The following is a 13,778-nucleotide window of genomic DNA, read 5'->3' on the forward strand; positions in this document are numbered from 1 at the left end:
CAGGGCTGCCTAACGCAGCCCTCCCTGTTAGCTGCCTGCACTGCAGAGCACCAACTTACAAACTGAGTTCCTGTGCACAGAGGCGGGGTTATAGAGGGGGCGGTGCAAGGCATCCTGGGAACAGTCAAAGCTTTAGCCTGTTGGTGCCTCGGATCAAGATCCAACTCTACACCCCAATGTTATTCCCCGTGGAATACTAGTGTACCCCGCTGCAGAAATTTCCATTATTCACTGTCCTATTGGAATTTACAATCTATATTCCCTAGCACATGTACACCCATATACACTACGGTTAATAATTTGGCAGAAGCCAATTAACCTGCCAGTATGTTTTTGAATTGTGGGAGGAAATTGGAGTACCAAGAGTAAACCCACGCAAACATAGGAGGGGGAGATGTAAACTCCACACCAATAGCGCCTTGTGACTCGAACTCAGGACCTCAGTGTTGTGAGGCATTGTTAATGACCTGTAGTGTCTGTGCTAAATATATTTTTCAAATTACATTTAAAAAGTCTCCATTAAAACTATGCATTTTAATGAATAATGAAAAAAATGCAATCATTAATGGGATAATTGAAATAAAATAATAAAATGATCCATGGATAAGATACTCAGTGATTGGGTTGGTGACTGTTCTTTTCCTTATTCTTCCATCTGATACCCACCACCAACTGCAAAATAAAGCAGACAAGGAAAAGACGCCTATCTTCCCTGGGAAAGCCGTATTATTTGGCCTTGGGGAAAACCACTTGTCATTGGCTGTTAAAAAATTATTAGAGCAGATGGTTTATGTATGAAGCAGCTGATGGGAGTACCTGCTCATTGCACAAGATATGAACAAGCTCTATCAGACAATACTGTGTGTGTTGGGGGGTAACCTACTGGGTACTAACACCAATTGTAAAATGTGAATAAGTATCTTACTGTGAAAGGTCTCTTTAACATCTGTCACTCCTTTGTCTTTGTGTACCAGAGCTTGTGATTGGCTGTTTGCTAATGCTCCACTGATATGGATTGGTGCATTCTTCATCATTTGGACATAGAATATGCTTAACTAATGTTTGGCTTCCTTGGTCGGAAACCAGTGACATCATAATAGCTGGAATACTGATGAGCAATGATCGCAGAGCCAGACTTTCCCAAGAGTCATTTCTCATCCACCCTGCAACAGATGCCATTGTGTCCAAATAAAATGTGTAAAGTGGGATTTTATCATCAACATCTACATGTGACAAGTAATCTGCATGGCAGCCCCCACATCATGTTGGATTCAATAAGCTTATAACATTTCCATTTAATTTCCAGTATTTACATTAGTCGCTTAACATTACTTTATCAATTCACCAACTCAATCCCCCAAAAATTTAATGTTTATTTTTTTAGATTTCAATCCATTTTCATAACTCCCTTCATTATTGTATTTCTACTTAATTGATTACATATAATTTTTACTTGCCTATCATTTGGTCCACCAGATAAACTTGTGTGGACCTCAAATATATTTATTACCTCACCTCTAAAGTGTTTTTTTTTTTTTTTTTTACTTTCAGTTTAGAATGTTACCCATCCATACCCACTATTAACCAATGACATTTTATTCACATTCAGTTAGAATTTCCTTTTCCCAGTATTGCCTCATTAAGGGGAACATTTACTAAGCAGTGATAAGAGCAGAGAAGTGAGCCAGTGGAGAAGTTGCCCATGGCAACCAATCAGCACTGAAGTGACATCTAATATTTGCATACTATAAAATGATACAGAGCTGCTGAATGGTTGATGGGGAAATTTCTCCATTGGCTCACTTCTCCGTTCTTATCACTGCTTAGTAAATGTCCCCCTAAATACCTAAGAAAATCTAGGAAATAGGATCATATAATAATGCGCACAGTCTAAATATGAGATAATATATGTTCTAAGGAAATACTTTATTCTGATTACCGTATATACTCGAGTATAAGTCGACCCGAATATAAGCCGAGGCACCTAATTTTACCACAAAAACCTGGGAAAACTTATTGACTCGAGTATAAGCCTAGGGTGGGAAATGCAGCTCTAGCCGTACACAGCCCTCAGTGCCAGATATGCGCCACAGTGCCAGATATGCGCCACAGTGCCAGATATACCCCACAGTGCCAGATATGCGCCACAGTGCCAGATATACCCCACAGTGCCAGATATGCCCCACAGTGCCAGATATGCGCCACAGTGCCAGATATACCCCACAGTGCCAGATATGCGCCACAGTGCCAGATATGCCCCACAGTGCCAGATATGCCCCACAGTGCTAGATACTTACCCTCCGTCGCTCCCACGCTGTCTTCTGAAGGAGGGACACGGAGAGCGCAGCACGCGGCTCTCCTGTGTCCCTCCTGCGTCTCCAGCGTGTGTTAAAGGAAGTGCCCGTTCGTGCACTTCCTTTAACACACACACGCCGCTGCCGCCGTAGATGCAGGAGGGACACAGGAGAGACGCGCACTGTGCTCTCTGTGTCCCTCCTAACGCTGACTCGAATATAAGCCGAGGTGGCTTTTTCAGCACAAACAAAAAGTGCTGAAAAAGTCGGCTTATACTCGAGTATATACGGTAGCTTTTATTAATAAATTCCATAGTTATAATATAAAATAGCATATGACGTGCTGTAGAAAGAATAGGAAAAGTGCTTAAAAATGCCTTTTGTCCATGAATAAAATTAGATGGACCCAATTTGTATCCAATAAATGTATTATATTACGGAGTATATTTCGCTGCATACTTTTGCAGGGTTTAGTATGAAATACCTACAATCAAAATCCCGACGGTCAAAATCCCGACATTAATGACAAATTAAAAAAAGTGGCCAAATGCCACATGGGGCATGGCCAATGAAAATGGGGGCATGATACACATATGGGGCGGACCAGATACACTTATGACACCAATAGTGCCAGATACACATATGCCCCCACAGTGCCAGATACACCCCCACCGTGCCAGATATGCTCCTACAGTGCCAGATACACCCCCACCGTGCCAGATATGCTCCTACAGTACCTGATACACAAATGCCCCACGGTGCCAGATGCACAAATGCCCCCAGTAGTGCCATATATGCCCCTACAGTGCCCCAGAGTGTCAGATACACATATGCCCCCAGTGCCAGATACACATGCCCCCACACTGTCAGATACACATATGCCCCCACAGTGCCAGATACACATATACCCCCACAGTGCCACACATGCCCCCACAGTGCCAGGTACACATATGCCCCTACAGTGCCAGATACACATATGCCCCCACAGTGCCAGGTACACATATGCCCCCACAGTGCCAGATACACATATGCCCCCACAGTGCCAGATACACATATACCCCCACAGTGCCAGATATGCCCCCAGTGCCAGGTACACATATGCCCCCACAGTGCCAGGTACACATATGCCCCCACAGTGCCAGATATGCCCCCAGTGCCAGATACACATGCCCCCACAGTGCCAGATATGCCCAAGCAAGTTGTTGCTGCTGCCTGGGGCTGGCACTGTCTTCTGCTGCTGGCCTGCTGCTGGGGAGAGGAGAGCACAGCACAGCATGCGCTCCTCATGCCCCGCTCCTGCCCTCAGTCTGGTCTCCACTGAGAGGAAGAGGAGACAGGAAGCAGAGGTTGTATAGTCTGGAGCAGCTGAGCCTCACTTTCTCATACATCTCCAGCTCCGTGTCCAGCTCCCTCTGCAATCCCTGTGCTCTGTCCTCCACATCGTCGGCCTGCTGCTGGAGAGAGTGGATCTTCCTCTTCACTGCTTCCAGGGAGTTGAGCCCGGCCATTCTCTCCTCTAGCACAACACACTGTACTGTAACTATGCTGCTCTGCCCTGCCTATACAACCCACTAAAACTGACAGCAAATGGGTGATGAAAGGGTGAAGAAAAAGGGATCCGTTTCTTTGGGTGCACTAACTCCCACCAACAAAAATAACAAGAATTCTTGATATTGGATCTGTGTCCTTATACACTTTTTATATATATATGTATTAACACTTAATTCTTAGTACTTCCCAATACCCATATGGAATGTATCAACTTTATTAGTATCCCATATGAAGTTTTAAGACCCTTGAATTGGGCCATAAACAGTGAAATATAAAATTGATAAAAGATAGTATAGACGTGAATCAGAAAAAAAGGACAAAACAAGAGAAAGAATTTGTTTTGATCTAGTGCCAAATAATAAAGAAAATTAAAAACTGAGCCGTGTGCCGCTACTTATTAATTTATATTTATTATACAGATTGTATTCCACTACTGTTTTCCTCAAACGAATATAATTGGAGTATATACGTGTATATTGTGTATAACAGCCCCTGGCCAATAATAATATTAATAAATCTGCCACAGTTAGTCTAATTATTTGGTAAGGGAAAAGTTTCCAATTTGGGCATTACTTCTATGTTTCTATCCTGCCAAAAGTAATAGTTGCTTCTAGGTGATACATGTAACAACTTTAGTGCACAGCAGGATGTTATAACCGATACAATTGTTGCTTTATTGAACAGGATGTCTTTCTGTGTTAGAATTTACCACCATATCAAATAGAGGTCTGCAGTACCTCATTCCAGGTTAGATACACTGGTAACGGATTTTTCATCCTTATCATAGGCAAGAAGGAACAATAAAAGTGTTTCTTATATGGCGTCCTTATTATATACACATATACGTATGTAACGTTATTAATTATACCATATCGCCTTCCAGGCTGATAATACGATTACACATTAATCATGCATAAACCATTCAAAGAGGGATTAAATTCCCTTATTCTATTTATTAAGTGTTTATTGTTATATGTCCCTCTGAAAGAGGTAATGCATTCGTATATAGCTTATGTCAATTCATGTGTGTAAAAGGCTCATGCCAATAGCAGCTATTATCCAGATACATATAATTTAACACACAGTGAATATGATTCTAGTCTCAGCTGTCAGGTGCCACAAATTTAGTGCACGACTGACATGTTCCTAATCTCTATTGCTAGACGCCACAAATGTGTATAGAGAGACTAGTGCCGTTTGTGTTGCGGGCTGCCGTTTATCTCAGCACCGCACTGCACTAACCAACAGTTGGATGTACATAGGTATAATGCTGACATGCGTTCTATCTAACAGGTAACACATTGGAATACATTTTCTGACTAATAGTATTTCATTTTCCCTAGCGGCGCACGGCTATTCCCCTATGCGCATTTCACTCTGTATTAGAGCTCCGTCAGGGCTCTAGTGCACCAATCTACAATTTCATATCTGTATTATATACACTTATAGAGAGACCATATTCCTACAGATATTATTTAATATCCAATTAAGCTGGTGCGGGACTTCTTTGTTGTCTTAGCAAATGGGTGATGTCAGCAGTGGCAGAGTGATTATTGCGCTAAGGCTCCTGGGTACGAGCTAGGCACCAGTCCTGCACTTCATAGGTCAGTGGCTGCTGCTGGCACCAGAGTGTAATCCAAGGATGGATGAATACAAACAATCAGGCTGTAAAAGGGCAGATGTCCGCACCCGGTGTGAGGTGTAGAGCTTCACTGGGGCTGGAGCACTTGTGCAGGGAACTTGGAGAGCTTTGGCTGCTGCTGCCACCAGGCTGCAAGACTCAGAACTGTCGCCAGTCCGTGAGCCAATCAGGGCTTGTGGCCCAGCAGTGGCGGCTCCTGATTGGCTGCCAGTCCACGAGCTCTGATTGGCTCACAAACCGGCTCTGCGCACGCCACCGCTGCCAGCCGAACTCAGGGGACTCGGGCAGACAGGAGAGGAGGCCCATGCTGCGCTTTCCTCTCTCCAACACCCGGTGACTGCAAGGTGGTGGCCCGGCGGTACCGGCTGGGATTTTATTACCGGCACACCATACCACCCCATACCGCCATACTCGCAGCACTGTGACCACCTACCAGCCACAATCTAACCCACCTGGGAACCACACCAACCTCCTGTTTGATAACATAGCAGCAAAGTGCATAGCCACCTGCTACACCATTTCCACATAGGAGCCACCCAACTTTCCTCCATCTACCGTGCAAGACACTTTGTGAAACCCATCCCACCATTTCCTTATGTAACAGGCTACCAATCATACAGCTCAAACATTGAGCTTTAATTCTACTGTGTCTTGTAATATCCCCAATGTGATGTCACTGCTAACCTTGCTTTATGTTCAATGGCTGCTCCTTATTGGAAGGATTTTTTTTTCGTCTTTTTTTTTTTTATAATAGTTTCCTGACATGTTCAATCATAGAAAAACAAACCTAGTCACTGGATCCAAAACCCAGACATTGGACATTAATCACATTCTAAAATGTCCATGTGTCCTACAATATGAAGGAGTTCTACAGAAATACGCCATCCATAATAAGCAATACAATTATCCCATCACCAGTAGTTTTAAGCATAAGAGAGATTATGAAATCCAGAAAGAACATCAATAAACCCTGGACATTCAACACCATGGAGCTCTGGTTGTTATCACCATCATATTGGGGGTCATTCCGAGTTGATCGCTCGCTACAGATTTTCGCAGCACAGCAATCATGGCAAAATGGGGTTAATCTGCGCATGCATATGCACCGCAATGCGCAGGCGCGTCGTACGAATACAAAGAGCATTGTGATTTTGCACAGGTTCTAGCGACGCATCCATTCGCACTGGCAGACACAAGGAGATTGACAGGAAGTGGGAGTTTCTGGGTGGCAACTGACTGTTTTCTGGGAGTGTTTGGAAAAACGCAGGCGTGGCCGGGCGTTTGCAGGGCGGGTATCTGACGTCAATTCCGGGACCTTCGTCACAGCAAACATCGCACAGAATAAGTAACTACAGGGCTGGTCTTGTTCTGCACAAAATGTATTTGCTGCCGCGCGGCTGCACAGGCGTTCGCACTCTTGCTATGCTAAAATACACTCCCAAGTGGGTGGCGACTATGCGTTTGCACGGCTGCTAAATGTAGCTAGCAAGCGATCAACTTGGAATGAGGGCCCCAGTCAACACCTTTAAGAATGGGTTAAATTCCTATTGGATAAAGATATTCAGGGTTATGGTGCGTAGTCAAGCATTATAGTTAATATAACTAGTCCTAACATAAAAATAACTAGTCCTAAAATAAAACTGCAGAGGAGACCACAAACAGGTTGAACTCGATGGACAATTATCTTTTTTCAACCTTAGTTACTATGTTACATTGTACCAAGAGGTCAAGTGCATGGAATTTAAAGTGTTAGCCTGATCTGGAGAGCTAAGGTGAAAACAAAGGGGAGCCAAATTGAGAAAACATTGTCCGCTTTACCGTCACACATGGACAGTTCCATCCAGTCCATATAGAAGAGTTGAGACAATCTATGCCACACTAGTGACATACCAGGAATGTCGTTGGAGACCCAATGGGAGAGAATAGTTTTCTTTGTGGCAGCCACCACTCTGGATAGTGGTAGTTTATCCCAACATGACAGCCTATAAGACTGGCTGAAGGTACACAAGTTCCACAGCAGACATTCACCAGTTATGTCAAAACCAGTCCTGAGGTCATGCGTTATAGTATCCTGAATGGCCAACCAAAATCTTTGTACTTTGTTACATGACCACATACCATGTAAAATATTGGCCTCGGGTTGGGATTTAGTTATGTGACCGGAGGTCAGGAGTCCACCGGTCACTATACCGACGCTGGGATGCTGAACAGTGGAAAGCCCGACATTCGGCATGCCGACTAACAGGGACTATTGCCACTTGCAAGGGGCTTCGTTGCGCTCCCCTCCCCCCGCCAGCAATCTAAACCCCCGGGAACCCGGCTTTGGTATAGTGACCGGCGGTATTCCAACTGCCGGTCACCCAAACCCAACTCCTCAGGTTATGTGCATATAATGATGTTAGAGACTGATGGGCCTCCAATAAGACCTGCAACAGAAGTTAAATAAAAGTGATGTAAAAGTTTATAATACATCTCAGCACAAGATGCAGAGACCGGGGGAGAAGTGAGTTTCCTGCATGACCTCAGGATGTTTCTCAGATCTCTACCTAGGAAATTGGGTCTCTATTGTGCTATACCACCAATCTTCTGAGTACATCTATATATAAATGATCTGGCAAGAACAACCAAGGGCCAATGCCGCTGAGATGTTTCTGCTTAGAACATGGAAGCATTGGTGTACAAGATGTCATACAGCAGCTGCGCTTCTGTGTAGGCTGGATGGGAGGAAGCAATGTGATATATAATAGGGTAGAGTACGCCACTGTAGAGATTTCTGCTTAGAGCCTGGAAGCATTGGTGTAAAAGTTTTATTTGTGAGACATATAAGAATATGGCCTCATAACATGGGTTTGGAAGCAGCCCGGGCTGAACTCACAGGCCACAAATCTAACCTGGTGGACATGTGGTGGGAATAAAAGACAAAATCTTGGAATGTGGGGTGTTGGTACCTCCAGAGATCCAGCCATTGGAAGGAGTCCATGAGCATTGTCAGTGCAGATGATGTGCTGCCACACCACCTACCTGGGTGCTTGATGGGGCCAGGAGCAGGTACAGGTCCATCTTGTGCTTTAGTTGAATGGCTCCCCACTAGGACCTAGTTATTGTTTGGCTACAAATGTTTCCATGATGCAGTCAGTGGTAGAGAACGTCCTAAGCAGAGGATAAAAGAAGGGCTCAGTATGATGTATATAGTGGTACATAACAAGGTAGGCACCAGTTCATGTTTAGTGCAAAGAGCCCCAGGCTGGTCCAGCTCATCCGAGATGTCTGAGCGTTTCCCATGTATTTCAATGTTCAGGTACGCTACATGTAGAAAGCTCATTGGAATGAATGGGCCTATTTCAATAAATGGGAAAATGCTCCACCAATATATTAAAATAAATGAGGCGCTGTATATTCTCAATACGCCTCGGAAGCATCTGGATTACCTGTGCTGCCAGTCTCTGGCCAGTGCGTTGTTGGCGCAGCTCTATATACACTGCTCAAAAAAATAAAGGGAACACTTAAACAACACAATGTAACTCCAAGTCAATCACACTTCTGTGAAATCAAACTGTCCACTTAGGAAGCAACACTGATTGACAATCAATTTCACATGCTGTTGTGCAAATGGAATAGACAACAGGTGGAAATAATAGGCAATTAGCAAGACACCCCCAATAAAGGAGGTGTTCTGCAGGTGGTGACCACAGACCACTTCTCAGCTCCTATGCTTTCTGGCTGATGTTTTGGTCACTTTTAAAAGCTGGCGGTGCTTTCACTCTATTGGTAGCATGAGACGGAGTCTACAACCCACACAAGTGGCTCAGGTAGTGCAGCTCATCCAGGATGGCACATCAATGGGAGCTGTGGCAAGAAGGTTTCCTGTGTCTGTCAGCGTAGTGTCCAGAGCAGGGAGGCGCTACCAGGAGACAGGCCAGTACATCCGGAGATGTGGAGGAGGCCGTAGGAGGGCAACAACCCAGCAGCAGGACCGCTACCTCCACCTTTGTGCAAGGAGGAACAGGAGGAGCACTGCCAGAGCCCTGCAAAATGACCTCCAGCAAGCCACAAATGTGCATGTGTCTACTCAAACGATCAGAAACAGACTCCATGAGGGTGGTATGAGGGCCCGACGTCCACAGGTGGGGGTTGTGCTTACAGCCCAACACCGTGCAGGACGTTTGGCATTTGCCAGAGAACACCAAGAACACCAAGATTGGCAAATTCGCCACTGGCGCCCTGTGCTCTTCACAGATGAAAGCAGGTTCTCACTGAGCACATGTGACAGGCATGACAGAGTCTGGAGACGCAAAGGAGAACGTTCTGCTGCCTGCAACATCCTCTAGCATTGCCGGTTTGGCAGTGGGTCAGTAATGGTGTGGGGTGGCATTTCTTTGGGGGCCGCACAGCCCTCCATGTGCTCGCCAGAGGTAGCCTGACTGCCATTAGGTACCGAGATGAAATCCTCAGACCCCTTGTGAGACCATATGCTGGTGCGGTTGGCCCTGGGTTCCTCCTAATGCAAGACAATGCTAGACCTCATGTGGCTGGAGTGTGTCAGCAGTTCCTGCAAGATGGAGGCATTGATGCTATGGACTGGACCGCCCATTCCCCAGACCTGAATCCAATTGAGCACATCTGGGACATCATGTCTCGCTCCATCCACCAACACCACGTTGCACCACAGACTGTCCAGGAGTTGGCGGATGCTTTAGTCCAGGTCTGGGAGGAGATCCCTCAGGAGACCATCCGCCACCTCAGCAGGAGCATGCCCAGGCATTGTAGGGAGGTCATACAGGCACGTGGAGGCCACACACACTACTGAGCCTCATTTTGACTTGTTTTACGGACATTACATCAAAGTTGGATCAGCCTGTAGTGTGTTTTTCCACTTTAATTTTGAGTGTGACTCCAAATTCAGACCTCCATGGGTTAATAAATTTGATTTCCATTGATAATTTTTGTGTGATTTTGTTGTCAGCACATTCAACTATGTAAAGAACAAAGTATTTAATAAGAATATTTAATTCATTCAGATCTATGATGTATTGTTTAAGTGTTCCCTTTATTTTTTTGAGCAGTGTATAATGTTATTGTGCAGGTCCTGGTGACAGTGATGTCATCACACACACATCTGGGTGCTGAGGATTCTGGGAATGCTGCGGCAGTATAGTATTCTCTCACCCCACTCTCCCCTCAGCAGGCTGTACTGAAAATTTAATATTGACTGCTATATATAGAAATCCCACATAGGGAACATGAGGAAAACATGGCACTGCAGGCCAAATAGGAGACTCAGAAATTATTTAAACAAAAAAAAAGTAAAAATTTTTTTATTAATGTAACTACACACAGATTGGCAAACAGAATAAAATCAGGCACATAATTCAATGGAGTAAAGACAATCTATTTAAAACTTATTCCATTCACCATATTGCCACCACTTGCAAGAACCTAACCCTTTACTCCTTCCCTTAACTCCTCTTCCCCATTAATCAGTCTTTCTACTCTCTACTCACTAGACCCCCACTCTTCAAGTCTGCTCTCCCAACCACCACCCTTTCTCCTGTCTGTTCACAAAACCCTTCCTTCTAGCCACTAATCAAACCTCCACCCATTCTCTTCTCTGCTCACCAGATCCTCATTCTTCCACCTACTGAACACCATCATACCCCCAAGGTTCTTCTCTGCTGTCCAGACCCTCACCCTTCCTCCTGTCTTCTCACAAAACCCTTACTTCTATCCACTAATCAGACCTAAACCCATCCTCTTCTCTGTTCACCAGATCCTCATTCTTCAACCTGCACCAATCAAACCCTCAAGGTTCTTCTCTGCTGACCAGACCCTCACCCTTTCTGTCTGCTCACCAAACCCTTACCCTTCCACCATTCATACCTTCAAGTATTCTCTCTGCTGACCAGCCCCTCACCCTTCACCTTCTCTGCTTACCAGACTCTAATCCATTTTTCAGCTCCCCAGACTCTCCCTGATAACTAGCCACAGGTTGGTGTTCCTCTAAGGTCACAAGATGTGACCGGATCACTGAAAGCCTGACTACAGGTGGTTACATATCTTGTGGCTGTGCCAGGCTAGGGGTTAATCCACTTTTCCAGAACAATAAAAACAGAAATCTAGGATTCCATAATAAAAAATGCATTATGTTCAAGTGTAAATTGTATTAGATTAAATAATATGCATAACATTTGTAAGAACAAGAATACATCCAGATATAACAAGACACTCCATTTTGAAAAGTAGACACCCTTACATGAAATGAGGGCCCCATCCCTGGAACTCACAATAATTCCTACAGTACAAAAGCATTATTGTCTGGTGATCAGTGTTCACCAGACTTCTATACAGAACAAATCATTTGAAAAATGGGGACTCCCTTCTTTCCAATGAGGATGCCTCAAAATATTAGGTGCCAAGATAAGGGAGATAATGCACTTTTAATGCCCTCAAGCCATCCAGTGTCTTAAAAAGTGAAGCTTGATGATGTCATTAGGTAATGCAGTAATGATGTAATCATGTCCTGCCTCCTCCTTCAGCCACCATCAGCACTTTTGATGTACAGTGTATGTTGAGGACAAGTCCCGCTCTTCCTTAGCACTGAAGGGATTGGTTAGAAAGTATGAACAAATAACATAATAATGTCCCAGTTTCCCATTATATCCGAAGCCCATTGTCAGTATTATTTATTAGAATGCTATTTAACAATAGTCTTATTATTGTTGAGTCAAGCATGTTCTAACTTTGTTACGTTTATGTTACATACACTTCATCTATTGTATAATTAAATTATAACTTAAATACACTGTATGATTGAATATTTGACTAGCCTTCCATAAAATATTGCTATATCAAGGCTCAGGGAAATTGGTTATCTCCTGTGTGACTTCTCTTATGGTCAAGAAGATCTGATTTCTGTATAAAACATTTCCCACACTCAAAACAAGGAAATAGTTTTTCACTTGTGTGACTTCTCTGATGACGAATAAGGTGTTGTTCCCGTGAAAACCTTTTTCCACACTCATAGCATGGAAATGGTTTCTCACCTGTGTGACTTCTCTGATGGCGAATAAGGTGTTGTTTCCGTGAAAACTTTTTTCCACACTCAGAACATGGAAATGGCTTCTCACCTGTGTGAGTTCTCTGATGTTTAACAAGGTCTGATTTATGTGTAAAACATTTCCCACAGTCAGAGCATAGAAATGGTTTTTGACCTGTGTGATTTATCTGATGTTTAACAAGATCTGATTTATGTGTAAAACATTTCCCACACTCAGAGCATGGAAATGGCCTCTCACCTGTATGACTTCTATGATGTCTAACAAGATATGGTTCCCGTGTGAAACATTTCCCACATTCAGAACACAGAAATGGTTTCTCACCTGTGTGACTTTTGTGATGGTGAATAAGGTTTCCTTCCTGTGAAAACCTTTTCCCACACTCAGAGCATGGAAATGGTTTTTCACCTGTGTGACTTCTCTGGTGGCAAATGAGGTGTTGTGCCCGTGAAAACCTTTTCCCACACTCAGAACATGGAAATGGTTTCTCACCTGTGTGAGTTCTCCAATGGCGAATAAGGTGCTGTTCCCGTGAAAACCTTTTCCCACATTCTGAGCATGGAAATGGTTTCACACCTGTGTGAATTTTCTGATGTCTATCAAGATCTGATTTACATGTAAAACATTTCCCACACTCAGAGCATGGAAATGGTTTCTCACCTGTGTGAGTTCTCTGATGTATAACAATATCTGATTTACATGCAAAACGTTTCCCACACTCAGAACATGGAAATGGATTCTCACCTGTGTGACTTTTCTGATGGCGAATAAGGTGTTGTTCCCGTGTAAAACATTTCCCACAGTCAGAGCATGGAAATGGTTTTACAACTGTGAGACTTTTCTGATGTCTACCAAGACTTGATTTCTGTATAAAACATGTCCCACACTCAGAACATGGAAATGGCCTCTCGGCTGTGTAACGTTTCTCATGTGTAACAAGTTCTGATTTCCATGTAAAACATTTCCCACACTCAGAGCATAGATTTAATGTATCACCCGTATGAGCTGTACTATGTGTAGCAATATCTGAAGTATCAGGAAAAATGTCATTATTATTAGAGGCATCAGATGATATATTTGAATGGTGAAGTTCTGGATGCAAAGTTTGGGGAAGAACATTTTCTCCTGAAGAACCTTCTGTGATGATGCTATCTTTAATGTCACAATCTGGAGACAAAATGAGAGATCCCTCCAAGGTATTCCTGCTGCGTCTATCTGCAGGAAATAAACAAATGCAAA

General features: G+C 43.9%; 1 protein-coding gene across 3 annotated transcripts in view; it reads right to left on the bottom strand.

The window, feature by feature from the left end:
• Positions 1 to 10,786: 10,786 nt before the first annotated feature.
• LOC134983955 (gastrula zinc finger protein XlCGF57.1-like) overlaps positions 10,787 to 13,778 on the bottom strand; it is a 31,572-nt gene continuing 28,580 nt past the window's right edge. For all 3 annotated transcript variants that reach the window (XM_063949586.1, XM_063949587.1, XM_063949588.1), the window contains one exon: positions 10,787 to 13,754. In XM_063949586.1, the coding sequence (XP_063805656.1) occupies positions 12,340 to 13,754 (1,415 nt within the window). In that variant the 3' untranslated portion in view covers positions 10,787 to 12,339. The remainder of the gene's footprint in view (positions 13,755 to 13,778) is intronic.

This window comes from Pseudophryne corroboree (genome assembly GCF_028390025.1).
Source record: "Pseudophryne corroboree isolate aPseCor3 chromosome 3 unlocalized genomic scaffold, aPseCor3.hap2 SUPER_3_unloc_3, whole genome shotgun sequence".
NCBI lineage: Eukaryota > Metazoa > Chordata > Amphibia > Anura > Myobatrachidae > Pseudophryne > Pseudophryne corroboree.